Below are 21,023 nucleotides of genomic sequence, written 5' to 3'. Positions count from 1 at the left end.
AGAGGTGGAGCAGACACCGTGTCTAGGCAGTTTATTTTAGAATCTCTTGCATGTGAAAGAAGCTATCTGGGGGAATGATAACCAGTAGCGTAGGATGAGTGAAATAACCACAGTCAGTCTATCTTAAAATGTATGATGCATGAATAGACACCACCAGATGAGAAGGAACTGAATGCAAAGCAAAGAGAGAAAACAAAATCACTGAGCTTCTAATAAGTGTGAGAAACTAAGGAAAGGCATCAAGTTCAAGATGTTAAACAAGACCACCTGCTCCCTGCCCTAGTGATGCTTACAGTTCAGCATTAAATACAAAACTTCATTAAGTAATTGCAAGTGTGATAATACTGGATTATGGGAAGGATTCTTCTTAATGGCAAAAAATTAGAGACACTATCTTTTTAAAGGAGATTCACACTCATGGTGCTCGTCTTCAGTGTCTACACCCATGTTTAGATTTATAATTGGACAATTAGCTATGGCTTTAGAAACCAATTGCGTAGTTAAATACATAATAGAAGACTACCATGTAAGAAGTTCATGTAGGTTACTTATATAAGTCAGTTCATTTAGACTTAAGCATGCCTTTAAATAAGTATTTTGCAAAAGCAAGTTATCACATAATTTTTACTAGCCATACTGTAAGTTTTTTTGGCACTCTGACGTACATACATCCTAAGCCCTGATGTGTCATTCATTTCACCGCAACACTTCAAAGAGATAAAGGCTTAAGCAAATAAAGAGTTAGATCAACTCATCTCCCAACAACGTAATTTCTTCTACAAAGGAAGAGCATTGCTGTGAAACACAGCGTATGTACTCGACTAGTCGGCAGCTTGCACAAATGGCGCTCCAGATGTATATCTGTTCAAGTCAGCCCAAGGCAACAATTTTGATCAATTCTAATGTGATAAAATGCTGCAGGGAAAGTGTGCAGAAATGTGTTTACGTCAGCCCTTAATTAAACTGTTGTTCACTTCCAAAGAACCTTAGGAAACACTAATGAGACATGAGTTTTGGCAATTTCTTCATCAAAGCAAAGACCCCTTCCTCAGTCTGTAGCAACCTGTCATCCAAGTCGCTCCCGGGATAAATGTCACATGACACTCCAATCAGTTAGCCACCTGTTAGTAGAACTTCACTGAAGTCAACTAGTGATCTAGGGCAAGCTCCAACAGCTACCTCAACACCTGCCTGTCTGGGGCACCTGCTCCTTTTTCACATATAGGAGAGCAATATGTTAGCTTTTCCAATATGCTTCAGTGGATTAAGGTTACAAATCGAATTTCTATCGCCTACGTAGAAAACACATCATTTTCTTTTAAAAAAAAATTCCTATTCTTCTTCCCTATATGACACTTACAGCTTACAACTATTTGAAGTCGATTATGTAAGAGCACACAAGAATTCTTGAATTTCTATGAAGCTGTTCTTTTCAGCATAGCATAACACTAACCTAAAATATATTAACTGTGCCATTCCTATGATTTAGAAAAACATATTTCTATCTAGTTAACAAAGAAGCAAATTGCCTCAAAATCTTTTAAAATACCAATCCTTTTACATCTTCCTAAGTTGTCTTTCTTATTTACATGTCATACTTGTAAACAAGTCTAAAAGAACCCTCTTGATACAAATCATCACTTGCCGACTTCTCTTATTTTCCAGTATTTAATGTTAAGGTATATTTTATTATGAGGTGCTTAAAAAGCTATAATCATTGTTTAAAATATCTTCCTTATTTTTTACATTATCAAGCTGCTGAGCAGATGTTCCAGGATTCTTTTTTTGCAGAAGAAAACTCAAGGTGCAATGAAACTTTGGTCCTTTGGTATGAGCATGATACAGATCAAAGAAGAAAAGTGCATATGTGGGAACATTTAGCTTAGGGAGTCCAGGGACTAGGATTTGACAAGATTTTATTATATTGACAAGTCTTACTAACTTAATACCCCTCATAGTTTTCCAAGATTCTTTATTTTTTACAGGCTTTAGACTTCTCTAGATTTTAAAGAGCTTTATAGATTTATAAAAACTCTGGATATAGAAAAGCTCTTCAGGGACCAAACTCTCTGGAAGAAGGCAAAGGTGGTTAACACGCCCGTTACTCCATTGAAACTCTGTCAAGCAACACAAAACAGACTGACAAGTGAACGTTAGCTAAACTGGGGAATTTCTGCTTTCCATTAAAATGTTGGGGTGAAAGCTGGACGACAACATGAAAAAGGAATGACCCATCTGTATAAAATAATAACGCTCTTTATAATACATGAGATAATAAATGAGAGGCTACTAAAGCTGGTGTGTGGGACGAGTTCAGGAGCTGGAAATCTGATACTTTTACTTCAGGCCATAAATCCGGAGTCAGTCCTGAGACAGGGAAACAGCTTGGGCCCTGAGCCCGGAGGACAAGGAGAAGGCAGGCAGGATGACTCTGCCAACCGAGCGCTGAAAGAGACCCAGGCTTCTCTCCCTCTGTTTTTGCCTGGGGGTGAATTGTGTGCAGGAGAGGAAAGTTTAGAGGAGAGGCTATTTATAACTGCATAAATGTTATATAAAATACTGCAATTACCAAGCACAGAAGATCCCGGCCCAGAGCTTTGATGGATTTATTTCTATTGTTTCCCTGTGGGGAACCATACTGATCCTTACTTTCCTAAGTTTTACCTGTAGATAAAGGACCTATGTGGGGATACAGCCACTGTGGAGAACAGTATGGAGGTTCCTTAAAAAACTAAAAATAGAACTACCATACGATCCAGCAATCCCACTACTGGGCATATACCCTGAGAAAACCATAGTTCAAAAAGAGTCATGGACCACAATGTTCACTGCAGCTGTATTTACAATAGCCAGGACATGGAAGCAACCTAAGTGTCCACAGACAGATGAACGGATAAAGAAGACGTGGCCCATATATACAATGGAATATTACTCAGCCATAAAAAGAAATGAAATTGGGTCATTTGTAGTGAGGTGGATGGACCTAGAGACTGCCATACACAGTGAAGTAAGTCAGAAAGAGAAAAACAAATACCATATGCTAACACATATATATGGAATCTTAAAAAAAAAAAAAAAGGTTCTGAAGAACCTAGGGGCAGGACAGGAATAAAGACTCAGATGTAGAGAATGGACTTGAGGATACGGGGAGGGGGAAGGGTAAACTGGGATGAAGTGAGAGAGTAGCATGGACATATATACACTAACAAATGTAAAATAGATAGCTAGTGGGAAGCAGCTGCATAGCACAGATAGATCAGCTTGGTGCTTTGTGACCACCTAGAAGGGCGGGATAGGGAGGGTAGGAGGGAGATGCAAGAGGGAGGAGATATGGGGATATATGTATATGTATAGCTGATTCACTTTGTTATAAAGCAGAAGCTAACACACCATTGTAAAGCAAGTATACTCCAATAAAGATGTTAAAAAAAAAAAAAAAAGGACCTATGTGGGGAAGTGCCTCGAGGGATTGAGTCTGTAGGACAAGAAAGGAGAGAGACCAAGTAGGCGTCTTTACTTGAAAGCTTTGCATATTCCCTGAGGTACCCTCTCCATTTCCCCATTTCCTTCACAATAAAATGGGGCTCTCTCAGCTCCTGGGAAGAAAAGATGTACTGTGATGCCCAATGGTTTAAATGAAATATAAATGACAGAAAAGAGGTGCGTGGGTAGAGTCACAAGGCCATAGATTCACTGTTCTTTAAAGATATTTCAGAGGACATGCTTCAAAATTGCTTATAGAGCCATGTGCTGTGTCTAAATAGTATGGATATGACAGTGGAGTTAAACAAACCACTCAGGCACTGCTAGTGAGAATATAAATTGATAAGACCTTTCCAGATTTTGTGCCAGTATTTATCAAAAGCCTTAGAAATGGACATAATATTTAACTCAGGAATTCTACAGTAGGAATGTATTTATTCCTTTAACAAAATTTCATTGAGCATCTATGTATTTGGTGACTTAGTGCCAGACAATATGCCAGGTACCGGGGACAATGAATAGAACTAGACAGGAACAAAATGATCAGATTTAAGTACAAAGATTTGTATGCAACGATGTTCACTGTATCTTTATTAACTATATAAAAACTTGGAAACTATCTAAACATCCACAAGTAAAGCAGACCTTCAAAACTGTAGAGTAGAGCCAAAGGGTGGCATACTATGCAGCATTATAAACTGGAAATTGAATGACATGGTAACATGCTATTATATTATAAATAAAAGACCAAAAAAAAAAAAACCGAAAAGAATTTACAAAATAGCATATATTGTATAAGCCCAATTTAGTGCAAAAATTTTACTTGACATAGAATATATAGGATATGCATAGAAAAAATATATAGAAAATAGACTGGCATATAATATATCCAAATATTAACATGAGTTATCTCTATGTGATAGAATTACAGGTGACTTTTATTTTCTTGTTTATATTTGACAATTTGTTTTTCAAATCCCCCACAAATAATATTTACTTTTATAATAAAAAATGGTAAAATACATATTTGGAGAAAAAAATACTGCTTGTAGGTCCACAGAATATTATAAATAGTTCCCAGTGATGGGTGGACAACACCGGATCTTGATACTGAGCCAGACATTACGCTTTAAGAAGGAAATGCCTCACTGGTCTTAGATATTGGATGCTACAAAAATGTAAAATGAAACGCTTCAATGTAACGTTTGCAATTTAGTTGGCTAAAGGCAAAACAATATATTTTTGAGAATACAATTGAAAAGAAATATCTGAATATCTGTTTCTAAGGAGTCTTCTAGATGTAAAATTTTATGATTCTGTGGCAAATGTGAATAAGTCCTTCCTACACACTCCAAGTTAACAAAAAGCTCTGAATGTTATGACAAGACATATGGACTTAATCCCACTACAGTAGTTTGATGATGATGCCAGATGATTCAAAAAATAATTAGCTGCCATGTTAAGAAAGTATCTCCATATATATATATTTATCACACTCTAAAATAACTTCGGAAAATCGGCAAACTACATTAAGAAGAGATAAGATATCATCTTCAATTAGATTTCTCAATCTTTTTTTCTTTTAAGGAAATCAGTTCTTTTTCAAAGGAGAAAACAGAAAATATGGTAGTCTTCATGTTAAATATATGAAAATTCTTACTTTAATCTCTGAGTTATTTAATCTTAACTACACAAGCATATTACTACATCCTTGAGCAATTTGAAACCTTTTGTGATAATTTAAGTCTCTCTATATAGTATATTCCAACCCAAGCCTGTAAGTAGCATGTTTCTACAAGTCTCTGTTTATCACAGCTCTATTTAAAAAAAAGACTCCAGGCTACACCAACACCCAATACCAAGTTAAAGCTCAAACCCCTTTGAAGCTCACGAACACCTTCCTGAGACATTAAAAAAAAAAAAAAAAAAAGCCTTGAATAATGAAGAACAATGCTAAAAGAGTGAATACTGAATAAATGAAAACATTTTTAAAAAACACTTCAAAATACTTTTGTCCATTAAGCAATTTCATTTCAACAGACAGATGATGATAAAGTATCTTGAGTAATGTCAGAAAATCTAATTTGAAAGGAGGAAAAGCACCAAACAATTATGCAAGATTTGGAGTATATTTTAGATGCTTATTAAATATTGGCATAGGTAAATAGTTGCTATTCGCCATGCCTCTGGGGAGAACCTCTTGGCTATAGAGGCTTATTAGTGTTAAGCATCTGAGAGCCATGGACTATAAAATAAAATCAATACTGTAACCTTAACTGTAAAAGTCAGAAAGATACTGGAAGAGTTCTAATTTAACAAGATTACAGATGACTTTTTAGAGAACATTTGGGGAAAAGCCATGCATTTAGCAACATTTATGCTACAAGACATCTCAAGGTTTAGGTTGTTACTAATGCTGTTATTATACATGCTGGTAATGGTTAGGGTTGATTCTACTGATGTGTTACTTTAGTGGATTTACAGGAAAGTCCTGGAAATGATCTGGAACTTATTTCAAATAAAATCATTAAACTTAGGTAGTAAACTAATTGCTTAGGAACAATTATGATTTGATGTGGTTTAGTGTAGCAGACAAAAAAATTCACGAAAATTTTAAGGTCGTCACTTTGGCAGCTCAATGCAAATATGATTACTCTGCACAATATTCCGTTTCTTTTAATGGAAAAGTAGTCAAAACTGGTATAAGTTGTAGTTTTTAAGTTCAGTCTAAATCTATATTTCTCCTTTAACAAATGTAAATGAAGAAAAAAAGAACATCCTGTGAATGAAATTACTATGATGGCATATTTATTATCTTAATGGTTTTAGAAATCACGTGAAATTGATCAGTAACAAAACCTCTATTTAGTAATGGACCAATTACATTTGTGAGATAATGTCAATGAAACAGAATATTGTCACAGGATAATGGTCTCCTATTGCTATATCCCTAGTCATTTAGAGAAAATATAAATGTTGCCGTCTGGCTGAGTCATTTATTTTCAAAGGAGGAGACACAGATCCCATAACAATGTTCTGTTATAATAACTCAATCTCTCTCAATCATTTGTTGTACCAGAATGGTGCAGGACAGGGCTTGTATTTGTAAGACCTGCACATTCCTCAGGTATAAGGCAAAACATATGAGGCCTCCAAGCACCTAAACAGCCAATTTTCAAGTTATTCAACAAGAGCATTTAAAATAAACATCTAAAAAATAATTTAGGAAATGGAAAATGTTCAGAGTCTTCAAAAAGATTCATGTTAATGAAAGCTCAAAGACTCAAGTATTAAAGATCTGTAAGTACTCTGACTTCAATTAATTTAAAATCCAGAACATTAGAACACAAAGGAACCTTACCATCCAACTTTATCTCACAGATGAGAAAACTCAGTTTACTGCCATTAAGTGTTTTGTCTAAGGCCATACCACTATTTATTTATATTATATAAATATATAATTTTTATATTTTGACACACATAGCTCAGTTTAAACTGAATGTACGTCACACACCTCAACTAAAGACATTCTAGACTTTAGGATTATTTATTAACAACATCTTATTATTAAAAGGAAAAGAGATTCTTAACCTGAGTCCAGCCCAAGGACTGCACTCATGAATCCCTGGAGTCTGTGAACTCTTCTGCTATTATATGTATTTATTTGTAGTAAAGTTTCATATGTGTCAGGAAAAAAAAAAACTGTCATAGAGGTTTTGTAACTAGTTTGCAAAACCATGAACACAGCATGACAATGACTTCTTTGGAAGGCAGTATATACAGTAATAATGAGCACGGATTCTGGAGCGGAAGAGACAAGGGCTCCCATTCTATCTTTGCTACTTATCTGTGTATCTATGTCAAATTTCTTAACCACTGTAGTGATGAGCTTAATGAGCTGTAAAACGTTTGTTTGTTTTTAAATAGGATTGAAAAGAAAGATATATGTAAAGTCTTAGCTCAATCCTGAAAAGGAGTAAGTGCTCAATAAATGGTAGCCACAAATGGCAGGAGGGTCTGGTTTTCCTCAATTTAAATGTATTTGTTGAATGAAAAGATTTAAATTTATGTGGTTTATTCAACAAATAAATGATATACAAAAGTGAGTAAATATAAAAATAGTTAATAGGACTATTATAGGTTAAAGACAAGTTGAAAATACAAATATGGTATTGGATCTGTTTGGGACCTTCATTTAAACAAAACAACCTATATGATATTCTGGGGAATTTGCACATGGGTTATACAGTATATATTAAGGAATTATTGTTATATTTGTTAAATTAATAATGGTATTGGGTTGTATTAAAAATAAAAATCATTGTCTATTAGAAACTTAAGTATTTATAAGTAAAATGACACATTATCTGGGATTTACTTTAAAATACTTAAAAAACTGGAAGATATTGAAAGAAACAAGATGGGCAAAATATTGATAACAGTTAAAGCTGAAAAACGGTACATGGAAGTTCACTTTATGATTCTTTCTATTTTTGACATTCTCTATAACAAAAAGCTTTTTAAAACTTTAAATATTGTGCTTAAACATTCCATCCAAACCAGCTCTTCTCCACATTTATCCATCAAAAGCACTCATATCTCCCTTTTTTTTTTTAGTTCAAAAACTTAATCATGGCACAAATATTAAGAGGTTGATTTTTTAAAAAAGAAGATATACATTTTACCATCTCAAAATTTTATGACAATTCTTCCAGAACCTGAAAGCTCATAAATTCACCTCTACACTTATTCTAGTTCTACAAGGTCTAACAGAATCTTCCATGAAGCTCCCTAGAACTGTTCACCTGCCAAGACTTGTTAAGCAGTGTTCAAATTCTCCTAGTCCATTTCTCCCTATGGAGGTAAGTTTATATATTGATTCCCTAGGTGGGTTGCAGGATAACAGAAAAATACAAAAAAAAAAAAAAAAAAATCAGCCTTTGAAAAAGAAGACCTAGGCTCTGCTCTTAATTATCTGGACACTATGTTTGAGACAGCCTCTCTGATTCTTAGATTGCTTATCTGTCAGATAAGGAGCTTGAACTATGTCTCCCCTAAGGCTTCTAATAATCTGTGTTCTATCCCTGAAAAATCAGCTTCTTATTGTATATGATATTGGTGGTATAATAACTCAAAAGAAACTGGCTTTCCAAACTACTTCAAAATAAACTTAAATAGGAAATTAATGTGTAAATGGATTTGAAATAAAACCTTTTACCACTCTAAGAAACTTTTCATGGTACACTATGATAACGAAGCACACTGTCTCCCATGGATTTTCCACTTTCCTAATTTAGACTGTGTTCTACCAATCTAGAGAGCCAGTGTCACATAGCAAGTTGCTATTTTTTTCAAACTGATTATCCATGACGGTTTTTCTACAAAATGCTGTATTTTCAAATCATTAAGGCTCCAGAAGACAGAAATATGAGTATCACTTTCCCCTAGTAAGTAGTATTCTCCCTTCTAGCATGTACACAAGTTGCGTCCCATCCAAAATGCTCCTCCTGATGAGAACACATGAAAAGAGCACAAACATCTGTTAATTAGTAGGCAATGTAAGGAATTCTGATGAAAGCCTTCACCAACAACGTATTGTCTTCCTTTCTGTTTGAAAGATGTTCATAATGTGATTTTTCAACTACAGCAGTGTAGCCGAAGAGAATGAAATACACTATGATGAAGGCATCCCCAGAGTTTGCCCTCCGACGACATAATATATGGAGAGTCATTGCAAGTTCTGTAAGAACTGTAAGTTCTTGATTTTTGGTATTTTTTTAATAATAAGCTAAACAAAAAAGCTTAAAAATTGTACTTGAACATTAAATTGAAGCCATCTCTTCACACGTATCCATCAAAAGCGTTTGTATCTTTGATTTTGTCTGGTTCAAAATTTGATATTTGAACATTTGATATTTAATCCTTGTGATACAAACTCTAGGAATGTAAGGAATTGCTGGTGTTCTATGTGGTCCCCAAAGGGAGCTTAAACATTCTTCCAGGAGATTACTAAGCTGTTTCCGTGCCATTTTCTAGGACTTCATTTAATGTCAGTAGTTACTCAACTATTTGTGAAAGCTGCTCATTCACCCAACTTCTACAGCTAGAAGAACCTTGAGAGTTTATCATTTGTCAGACTGTAGTTTGGGCTAGAGCACTGTTTTCCAAGGTTTGAATGTAGGACTAAATCTCCCTATAGATTCTTAGATGGGGGAAAAAAGGTTCTGAAGTCGCAAACTTAATAAACATATTCAGTCAATATCCACTCATGGATATTCACATTCACAGCACACAGCAGTATATTAAATATTCTACAAACTCATTTATGAATAAAAAAGTTTAGGGCTTCCCTGGTGGCGCAGTGGTTGAGAATCCGCCTGCCATGCAGGGGACACGGGTTCCAGCCCTGGTCTGGGAAGATCCCACATGCCGTGGAGCAACTAGGCCCGTGAGTCACAACTACTGAGCCTGCGCATCTGGAGCTTGTGCTCCGCAACAAGAGAGGCCACAACAGTGAGAGGCCCGCGCACCGCGATGAAGAGTGGCCCCACTCGCCGCAACTAGAGAAAGCCCTCGCACAGAAACGAAGACCCAACACAGCTAAAAAATAAATAAATAAATAAAAATTTTTAAAAAAAGTTTAAATTTTTGTTTAAATAAAAATTTCCAAACTTAGTTGAATGCTCTTGTATCTAGCATACCTATTAATATTTTTTTAAACTTACGAAAGGCTGGTTTATGATTCTGGTTCTATCAGTGTCACCACACTCTACTGATTGTTATTTATTTCCTATACTTGATTAAATGCATGCTACTAAGCTGGCATTATTACTCTTTAGCCCCCAGTGTTCCCTTGAGCCCTTTGGCTTAATTCATTATTTATTTAATACCATATCCTTACAGAACTCTATAAAGTGCAAATTAAAATTGAGCACAACATATAAGACTCTATTACTAATGAGAACATTTGCAAATTTATCACAAATAAATCTCTAGGGCTTCGAAATGTATTAAAACTTCAGAAAAACTAGCTGAAGACTTATCTGTACAACAGAACTGTAAATTTTTTTAAATAGTGCTTTTTTCTGGTACCTATAGCAACCAGAATGTGATGCCTAAATACTGCCTATTTGAGAGTCCAGTATAAATTTTTAAACTACCCTTAAAATTGTAATTACATACTAATACACCTCTAAGTAGTGCTAGTTTTTGCTAACATACCAATTTATTGATTTTGTGTAAAGATTTATTTCTCATAATGCTTAAAAGTAAGTTGGGCATGGAGATAGTCCCCTCATAACCTGATTTACATTATTTATTCTCTGTGAAGAAACTGTTTTCACAAATAATACAAATTTATATTTCTGTTCAGCAGGTCAAGGGCTAGAAATTTAATTTATTCATATTTATGTGCCCAATGCCTAGAAAAAGTCCTGGCAAATAATAGGCATTTGATAAATGTTAATTTAGTTCAATTATTTCAAATTCTAAATGTGTAGGAACTAATAAAATTTTACTGCATTAAAAGTCTTTCTGAATTTACATTTTATCTAAGATTACAAGTTGTTTAAATACTCATTAGACTAAGAAGCTGTTAAATTTTCCATTTAGAAAGCCCAGCTGTATATTACAAATATATTTACCATATCACTAAACGTCTATTAAATAGCGTTTTAGGAGCTTTATATTCAGGCTTAGACGGATCAGCGACTATTAGAATGGCAGAGACAAAGTGATACAAAGAATTGTTTCAAATGTTCAAGCATACCAATTACTAGTCTGTTAAATTTCTGGCCACGAAAATACTACAAGCTTTAGTCCCAAGAAAGTAACTTAAATTAGAGGAAAAACCAAGACCTGCCTCTATTTTTCCTCTTACATCAGAAGTTACAAAGGACTACTGTAATGATTTCAAGAGAATTATATCAATGAGGAATTTAGTCTGTGAACTGGCTCAGGTAGGAAAAAATTTAAGGTAGACAAGCTCTCAGAGGGAATATTTTGTGAGGTAAGTATTAGAATAATAAAAGAAATTTTCAACATGCAAATTGATAAGCTATCCTGGTTCTATTAATTTAACCATTAAAATGATGGAAAGCACTATCCAAAAAACAAAGTTTTCAACAGAGGTAGAACCAGTCACGAGGTTTAAGACTAGGGAATTCATAAAACAGACTAAGCAAGAAAAAAATATTCTAGAATCTAGGAAAGAATGTAACAGCTCCTGTATATCCCTTTCTTACTGGCCCAGTTTTCTTTTTTCTTCCTTTATGTATAAAAGAATATAAAGTTAAAACATAAACATTATGTAATATAGATTCTAACAAATTTAATTTCTATCACTATTTATCAGAAGAAATTTAAGCAAATTATAAAGATTCCTACGAAATGTTTAACCCTATTAAGCAGTGTTCAGTTTGAAAATGTTCATGTCTATATTCTACAAAATTAAAATTACAACTCTTTTATGTCCAGGAAATTCTAACTTTTTTGTGCTTTGAAAAGACATGAAGATATAATTATGTCTACAGTATGCTAAAATAAAAACACTTTTTTCATTAAATTATTAAAATACAGGAATATTTGTCATTGCATGAATCTCGATTTTGTATTAAAATTTTGCCTAATTTTTAAAATGAAATGAGTATAATCATTTAGTTACACTATATCCTTTATTTTTGCCTACTTGGAATAAATCTCAAAGGTTTAGGTTTGTGGTTCAGATTATTATAAGGGAAGGTGCAATGCCACATACTGTCCATAATTTTGTTATTTTTGATTCGCATATTTCACTCAGTTTTGTTAAGGGTTATGGTAAGAGTAGATGTTAATGCAAAGTTAACACAAATAACTAAGGCAGACCCAGGAAATAATTCACAGTGAATTTTAAACATTTCTGCCAATTATAAGCACAAATATATTTTAAGCAACCGGTAAGTAGTTATTGCATACAATTAGCGCAGGGATTTTTAGACATGTATTAAAGCGATTACAGTATCGAGTGGTACTCAATATGCCCTTTAGAAAACTCCCTTCATGACAGGCAAGTATGTCTAAAGAACATTTGAAGACAGACAAGAACAACGATAGGCATTTTACTTTGCAAGTTTAAAGAAAGCAATTTTCATCAAACAAAAGGACTGCATTTGGCTTAGCAAATTTATAAAGATAGTACTGTCCTGCCCTCATGTTTTCATTGTAGTTGAAGTCTTCTTCCCACAAGGGCTTCCTGTGCACATTACAAAATCTTCAGTCTTCAGAATTAAAGTGACAGACTTTTTTTTCTAAGCACACATGAAAATGGATCATTCTCTCTTACTCTTAATATGCCTTTACAGACTTCTCCAATAATTCCAGTCATCTTGACAAAAGAAAATCACCAAGACAATACAACAATTTTACAAAAAGAAAAGAATGACAGTTTCCCTTCTACTTTTCAAAAATGTTTTATAATATGATTTGAGATTGGCTTTATTCAATAGGCTGAAAGAGGAATCAATTCTTACAGAGTGACACTCTCTATAATAAAGAACACCTACACTTCTGCACAACACATCCATTGCCACACATTCATAATGTTATCGTTATTACCATTAGAATCTTTTCCAGAACAATTTTCTGATGAGGAAAATATGGCTTTGTTTAGAAAAAGCTGACAATGTCAGTAAAACAAGCAATAAAATATAAAGGGGTGAGGGTTTTGTTTTTATTCTTACTTCTGCAAGTCTGGTTAAGTCCTTGTTACTTCCTGCCTTTGCTAATGAAACTGGTGTTCTGCCTATCAATGGTTCATGTAGCCAACAAATATTTATTTGCCCCTACTAAGCACTAAGTGTTGTGCATGGTTCCCAGGCGCTGGTTACACAGTAGCCAAACAGATACAAGTCCCTGCCCTCATAGTATCTACAGATTTAGACAATTAATACCATAAACAAATACGGAACTAAGTATTATAAGCACAATGAAGGAACAATACAAGGTGTCAAGAGGTAAAGACCTGTTTTAGATTGAAATTCCTCAGTTTAGGCTGGGACCTGGAAATTGACCAAGAATTTGCCAGATGAAGAGACAGAAGAGGAGCCCTCCAGAGGGCATGGTTTATATGAAGGTCTTGAGTATTGCATTTCCAATCTAAACAAAGCAGTAGGCTCAAGTGCAAGAAGGAAGCAGATGGCCCCTTCTGAGGCTGGAGCAGTGGTCAAGAGGCCAGAGGACAAGAAAAAGGTCTGTGGATCATAGGAAGGAACTCTGATTTTCTCCTAAGAGGAGCAGGACGTGACTGAAGTAGGGGAGTGATATGACATTATTATGTTTTAAAAGATGGTTCTGTCTAAAGAATAGATTGGGGAGGTGGAGTAAGATCTCAGAGCCCAAACTCTCCAGCTGATTTTCAAATCCTTCCTTAAAACGATCTCCCTTTATTTCCATCCACACACACAGCTTCCCACCACAGGGCTCATACATGGCCATTCAGAAACTTACTTCCCCACCTCAATTCTTGCCTGTGCTTTTGTCTGTGCCCACGCTGTCCCCTTCTTTACTAGTTAAAAATCTCAGCATGCTAAAGGAGACCCACCTGACTCAATGTCAATTCCTCCATGAAGATGTTTCACCATTCTTTAAATGCTATGGCCCTCGGTAGGAAAACACGGAATAGCAGAAAAGGAGTCCTGAACTTTGGCTTTAACTGCTAAGCTTCAGAGCTATTTGGTCTCCTGAGATTACTGGACATGCAGCTCCTCAACCCTCAGATACACACGCCCAAGTCATGGGCTGAAAAACACTGATAATGAGCTCTTTTTTTTTACATTTTTAAGAAAATGGAGAATTTTATTTAAAAGAATTTTCAAATACATTTTGTGCTGCTGATATAAGTCATATTTGCACACATACCAACAAAAATTGTTAGCTAATCTTTGTTTCCATGTTTAATCATCTCCTTCTGTGGCAAAAAGGCATGAGTATGTCCGATGAAATATATTTAATCCAATAGATTTTAAGAATGAAAAAGAGCAAAGTATGAATTCAGAGAGTCAAATAATACCTATTCCTTAAGGTTATATTTTTCCCTAGAGCTGCCCTAGAACTGGGTTATAGTTTTATCTAGATAGAATAACTAGATTGACTCAGACACCAAGTGTCTTACATTACACTTTTATTTATTGTCCATGTTGCACCTACTTCCAAAAGGAAGTATGGTTTCCTTTAAATGGGAACTTTCAGTAACTAGCACCTGCGAACCGCTTAAAGCTTGGCTCCTCCTTAAAATACCCCATTAAGAGGAGCAAATTGATTTGACTGAATCAGAACTTGTGCTTCTGCTACAATCCAGCCAACTAGTGTAGCCAGGTCATCGTCAGTCACACACACACTGAGGGTTCTAAAAGATCATTTTGTCTAAAAAAAAAAAGTTTAATAAACACATAAAAATATGGGAATTTTGTAACTTAACTTCAACAAGATCTGACCAGTACATGACCTTTAAAATAATTTTATTCCAATCATTTCATGAAAAAAATATAATCCATAATGATTCAATTATGAAATTTTGACTAAATGAAATTTATGAAAGGAGCTGACATTTTACTCTACTGTTCCTAGACGCAACGCCTTATTACTCACCTTGATCTCTTTCATGCCATGTTCGACTTCCAGCAGCTGGTGAATTCGGAGAGGGATAAAAGTCTCCTGTAGGACTTGGTTCCATATTTTCATCTATGGATATAGTTTTGGGTCTTTTGCTGTTAAAATATGACAATAGTTAACGTTAATGGGATTTCTAGAAAGATGCGTAGCATCTGAAAATACATAATCTGAGAATATTCTTACCGTGGAAATTTCCACAAACACAAGTAACAGTATCTCAGAACCATTCTGAAATAATGGTGAGTATTCAAGACATCAGTAGGAGTAGCAGACATTTCTAGTTGTACGTATCATTTATTATAACATATCAGAACTGTACCTGTCTAACAAATATGGTTTTTATTATATTTACATGTTGAAATACATTTCCAGTAGTAGAATACTATTTTCAGCACTAAAAAGTGAATTCTTAATGTGATAGGTATACTAATTTAAAAATTGTTATTGATTGTACCTGACTCATAATTATTATCAATATGAATAACGTTCATTCGTACAGCACTTGTCATTAAAAATGTAATCCCTTCATATCAATTCAAAGATAAGTAAACTCCTTAACCTTCCTAAACTCAGTTTAATCATCTGTAAAATGGAAATAATAAAAAAGGGGAGTGGTTGAGAGGATTAAATGAGTTATTAAATGTAAAGCTCATGCATTTAGTGGCTGGCATTTACAAGACACTTATAAGATAGTAATTATTAGTAGCAACCCTATATTTAATAATATTAAAAATTTTATAGTACTTTACTGATTATAAACTATTTCATATATCCTTTTTTTTAAAATAGATCTTTATTGGAGTATAATTGCTTCACAATACTGTGTTACTTTCTGTTGTACAACAAAGTGAATCAGCTATATGCATACATATGTCCCCATATCCCCTCCCTTGTGGGCCTCCCTCCCTATCCCACCTCTCTAGGTCATTGCAAAGCAGAGGGAGATCATGCTGCTGCTTCCCACTAGCTAACTATTTTACATTCGATAGTGCATATACGTCAACGCTACTCTCACTTCACCCCAGCTTCCCCCTCCCACCCCGTGTCCTCAAGTCCATTCTCTGTCTACATCTTTATTCCTGCCCTGCAACTAGGTTCATCAGAACCGTTTTTTTTTTTTTTTTTTTTTTTTTAGATTCCATATATATGTGTTAGCATATGGTATTTGCTTTTCTCTTTCTGACTTACTTCACTCTGTATCACAGACTCTAGGTCCGTCCACCTCACTACAAATAACTCAATTTCGTTTCTTTTTATGGCTGAGTAATATTCCACTGTATATATGTGCCACATCTTCTTTATTCATTCATCTGTCGGTGGACATTTAAGTTGCTTCCATGTCCTGGCTATTGTAAATAGTGCTGCAGTGAACACTGTGGTACATGTCTCTTTTTGAATTATGGTTTTCTCAGGGTATACACCCAGTAGTGGGATTGCTGGGTCATACGGTAGTTCTATTTTTAGTTTTTTAAGGAAACTCCATACTGTTTTCCATAGTGGTTGTATCAATTTACATTCCCACCAACAGTGTAGGAGGGTTCCCTTTTCACCACACCTTTTCCAGCATTTATTGTTTTTAGATTTTTTTCCTAAAAACTTAGGTTACTGATCCTTTAGTCTTAAGATCAACCATGAAAAACAGGCCATTGCCAAATTCAAACCAAAATAACTTTCAAAATATTATAATATACTTTAATAAAGAAAACATAGTTTTATCTCAATTACTAAGAAAAGTGAATACTTAGAGCAGAGATTAAAAAGCTATTCTATGCCACATGCCATATTGCTTGATATACTGCTTTCAAACATTTCCACCAATACCCTATTAAACAGTAAGTTATGAGTATAGAAATGGATATTTTTTCCTTAAAAAAAATCTTATTCACACCTATGGAAATAAAAACTAAAAAAGATATCTTCTGAATGAACTTTATACAGTGATAATAAACCTAATGTCATAGGATTTCAGAGTTGTAATTCACTTTAGAAGCCATACACATAAACCAATCCTCCATTTTCATAGAAGTGGGAAGACAAATTTGGAGAAAATCAATTGCCTGGGGCACGTTAATGGAAGCAGTCTGACACAAAGTAAGGACTTCTGACTTCTGAGACTGTGCTCTTTCTACTACACTGTTTCCAAATCCTGGAAGCATGTGCATGTCTGGGTATATTCATAGATACATTTGTGATTAATATTTGGCTCACAACTCCCAGAGTATTAACATGATGTAGAAGATGGCAATTTCTATCCATGCTAAACCACAGTGAGAGTAAACAGTTTCTTTAGTTTCTTTGTAGGGTATCCAAAGTTAGAATGTATTTTTTAAGCCTCCTTTAATCTAATTCTCCCATCTGTAAATCAGCTGTAAATATGTATGGAAAACTTGAAATGAGGGGGAAAAGATTTTCATAAGGAAATAATAGAGAAATGTTTCTTAAACCTTTTTTATTTGAATGACATAGTATCTGATACTGAATGATCATGAGGAAAGATCTGTGTTGACAGCATACCAATCCACCAGACAAAATAAAAATTACTATTCACATTTTAAATTTAGAAAAACTAAAGCATTTTTAACACTTCACCATATCACAGACAGTTTTATTGATAATAAACCCTATTATCTTGCTATGCAATCTAACTATACGAAAATATAGTTTGACCATAAATGACATCAAATTGAACTTAGTTAATAAACAAACAAATGTGCATAGCCCCATAATTAATTCAAATGCAATTAATTTTTGTTTTTGAGGATAGCATAGGAATATAGTTATCCAGATTTTTAAATTTTTTAACAGTTGATACTGTGAAATATATGTTTTGCTCTGGAACTCACGTATGATCTTCTAACTGATCGTGGGTATATTTAAGGCTATGGAAATGAGATTGCTCTTCCTATACTGAAGATCCAACTCAAAAAACCCCAATAAAGCTATAATATTTATTTGTCTTATTCACACTCAGCCCTCTTCTATCATTCAACAATAGGGGAACATATCATGAAATCCTATGTACTACAACTTGCCAAGTTAATTTTCCCTCATTTAAATAGGAGATCTCTTTTTAAACTCCTGTGGGACTGAAAGTTACAATCAGAAGGTCAAGAGAGAAATATGAGAATGTCAGCAGAGAACTAAAAGGCAAAGTCACCTCACTGTAGCTGTTCCCCAACAAAGGCTGGTCAGGCCAAATCTCAGAGCAGGTAATACTTTCACTGGTAACTGAGAGTTAACTAAATTATTCAAAGAACATCAACTAATTGAAGAACTTGGCAAACCTGTTGCCTAGAATAAGGCCTTTTAAGGTTAAGTAAATGACACATTTTATTTTTCATGTTTCATTATCCCCAGCTTGGACATGGTATTAGGGTAAAAGTTGGATGAATCAATCCTAAACCAGGGATCTTTGCTATGGCAACATCATTTTTAAAGTCACCAAAAGAATTACTTATAGAGTTATAATACTTCATGTAAGAGAATAAAAATATTAATACATTTTCATAGTTCCCTCGTCTCCCCAAAAAGACTTTTTAAAATGCTTTGAACAACAATTTAACTTTCAAATTTCAAAATAAATTTAACCAGGAAAGATTAAAACTTTGTGTAAAATCAGCAAAAATCTTGAACTCTTTGCTTTACGTCCCCCTTCTCTTTACCTGCGTACCTATCTATCTGCATGTCTACTTATCTACCTATTTGCATACAGACTGAGAACAAAAGCAACTCCTGTTGCAGTTACCTGCTTGGTGGAGAAGACAGCGACCTCTGAAGATTGACCCCCGAGTTCATGTCATGATAGTATGGTTGGCTTGGGATTTCTCCAATTGGGAAGTTGACTCCAGTTCCCTGGGTTATGGGTGCTGAGGAATGAAACAACAACACCAACAAACATTGGGAATGCCATTTACTGTTGTCATCTCTATTCAAACGCGATAATCTAATATTTTCCATGCCTCTGGGCAAGGATGAGGGGAACTCTCTTTACCTTAAGAATCTAATACCAGCCGTTCACTGGTTAAGACTTGCAAACATCCTCACGATGCCAATGTTCAAGTGTGGAAACTTGAGGCACGCTGACTATCATCACTGGTTACCTTCTCCCACTCCCACTGCCCAAGCTTCTTCACTCAGTCCTTTGTGTTAGTCGTCACTACACCTGTCACCCCGCTAGTCTCTAGATGGCGCCACAGGGAACAATACATGTTGCCTATTGCTCAGCACCAAGCAAGGCACTTTGTACTAAGTCAGATCTCAAAAACCAAATTATTGTTAAATAAATCGAATTAGAATAGTTTCACAAAAGGCGATTATTATTTTATAATAATGTTAACATTAATGTTAGAATGCATTAGAAATCATATTTATAATTATTTGATATAAAAATAATTCTTGTGTTAGGACAGGTATATAAGTAAAATTGACAAATATGAAATAAGTCAAGATTCTTTTTCCAAAATACATATTCAGGTTTCATATATGAATGGTGAGTACAGTTTTACTCAACAGCTATGTTTTATTTTTAAAAAAGTTTGTATGCCCAACTTCATAAGTCATTTAAAATATACTCATGGAGTTTTATACTTTAAGGTATTATTTTATAAATCAAGAAGTCTTTTTGAGTTTGTTGATGTATTAAGAACTGAAAATTTTAATGTAATATTGGTTGTTGTACAATGGATTACATCTTTTCAAATTTTTAAAATTGGTTTCTAGACATCTTGAATAAATCTGTCAGACAGCATGTTGTGTTAGAATGCGTAGGGTCTTGGGAGATAGACAGCCTTTTAGTTTTAACTCCCTCTGCCACTTATTGGCTATGTGCCTCAGTTTCCTGAACTGTAAAATGAAAATTAGAATAACCTATCACATATGATTATTTTGAGGATGAGATGAGGTAAGGAGTGATAAAAGTCCAGCATCATGCCTAGTGTATAATGGATATTCAACAAATGTGAATTCCCTTCTTTCCTTGCTTTCTTCCCTGAAATTCTGCCCTGGCAACCTAGAGTGGTCAACAAAGATGAAACAGTTCAAAAACCCGTGCAAAGCTGGTGAACTGGTACAAATGAACCTATTTGCTGAAGGTCTGTTCATTTGATAAGATATTGTGCCCATTACTGGCAGGTGCTGCAAGGGACACAAAACAGTCTAAGATAATTCCTGTCCTTAACAAGACATACTGGGCAACAAGTTGGGTAAACAAAATACTCATGAAAAACACAGAGATACAAGCATAATGCGTTTTATAATGAAACTTCCAAATGAAAGACATGATCAATAAATGCTACAGGATTTCAAGGAAAGAAGAATCTGATACAAGCTTGAATGGTCTAAGAAATCTGTGGAAAAGTCACAGCTGGCCCAGGGCTTTGGAAGACAAGTAAGGTACTAAAGGGAGGTTACTCTAAACAGCAATTACTACAGGAGCAAGGTCATGGGCAGAGATGATATACAAGATGGAGGCCAGCCAGGTTGGTGTCAAAGGACAATGCTTAAGAATAGTTTCTATTTTTTCACCTGTTTTTATTAGGCCTTCAAGATCTCCAATGAGAGAAAGTGTATCCTATGTGGGGCGGCAAAATTCTGGAGCCCTTGAAATTCACACTAAGAACACAATGTCTACTTAACCTTCCTCTCTCTCCAAACTAACCACACATTGAGTAAAAAATTCCAAAGGGACAGCCGATTTTCAAGGAATTTTTCTTACTCAGAATTTTTAATAAACATTTGAAATGTGTTCACTATCAGTTGAATCGTACTTCAATTGCACTTCACTATCAGTTGAATTGTACTTCAATATCTCAGGCAGGCTGAGACTAACAAAGTATTTTTAAAGAAAATATGATTAGGAGGTGCATGCTTTATTGTAGAGAAACAATCAAGGAATA

General features: G+C 34.6%; 1 protein-coding gene across 14 annotated transcripts in view; it reads right to left on the bottom strand.

The window, feature by feature from the left end:
* Positions 1-21,023, bottom strand: part of NFIB (nuclear factor I B) — a 446,931-nt gene that overhangs the window by 47,324 nt on the left and 378,584 nt on the right. For all 14 annotated transcript variants that reach the window (XM_007176758.3, XM_057548177.1, XM_057548182.1 and 11 more), the window contains exons 5-6: positions 18,875-18,995; positions 15,106-15,224 (exon numbers count right to left, since the gene is read on the bottom strand). In XM_007176758.3, the coding sequence (XP_007176820.2) occupies positions 15,106-15,224; positions 18,875-18,995 (240 nt within the window). The remainder of the gene's footprint in view (positions 1-15,105; positions 15,225-18,874; positions 18,996-21,023) is intronic.

This window comes from Balaenoptera acutorostrata, chromosome 6, assembly GCF_949987535.1.
Source record: "Balaenoptera acutorostrata chromosome 6, mBalAcu1.1, whole genome shotgun sequence".
In the NCBI taxonomy this organism is placed as follows: Eukaryota; Metazoa; Chordata; class Mammalia; order Artiodactyla; family Balaenopteridae; genus Balaenoptera; species Balaenoptera acutorostrata.
The sequence above is the reverse complement of the archived record's forward strand: the minus strand, read 5'-3'. Positions and strand labels throughout refer to the sequence as shown.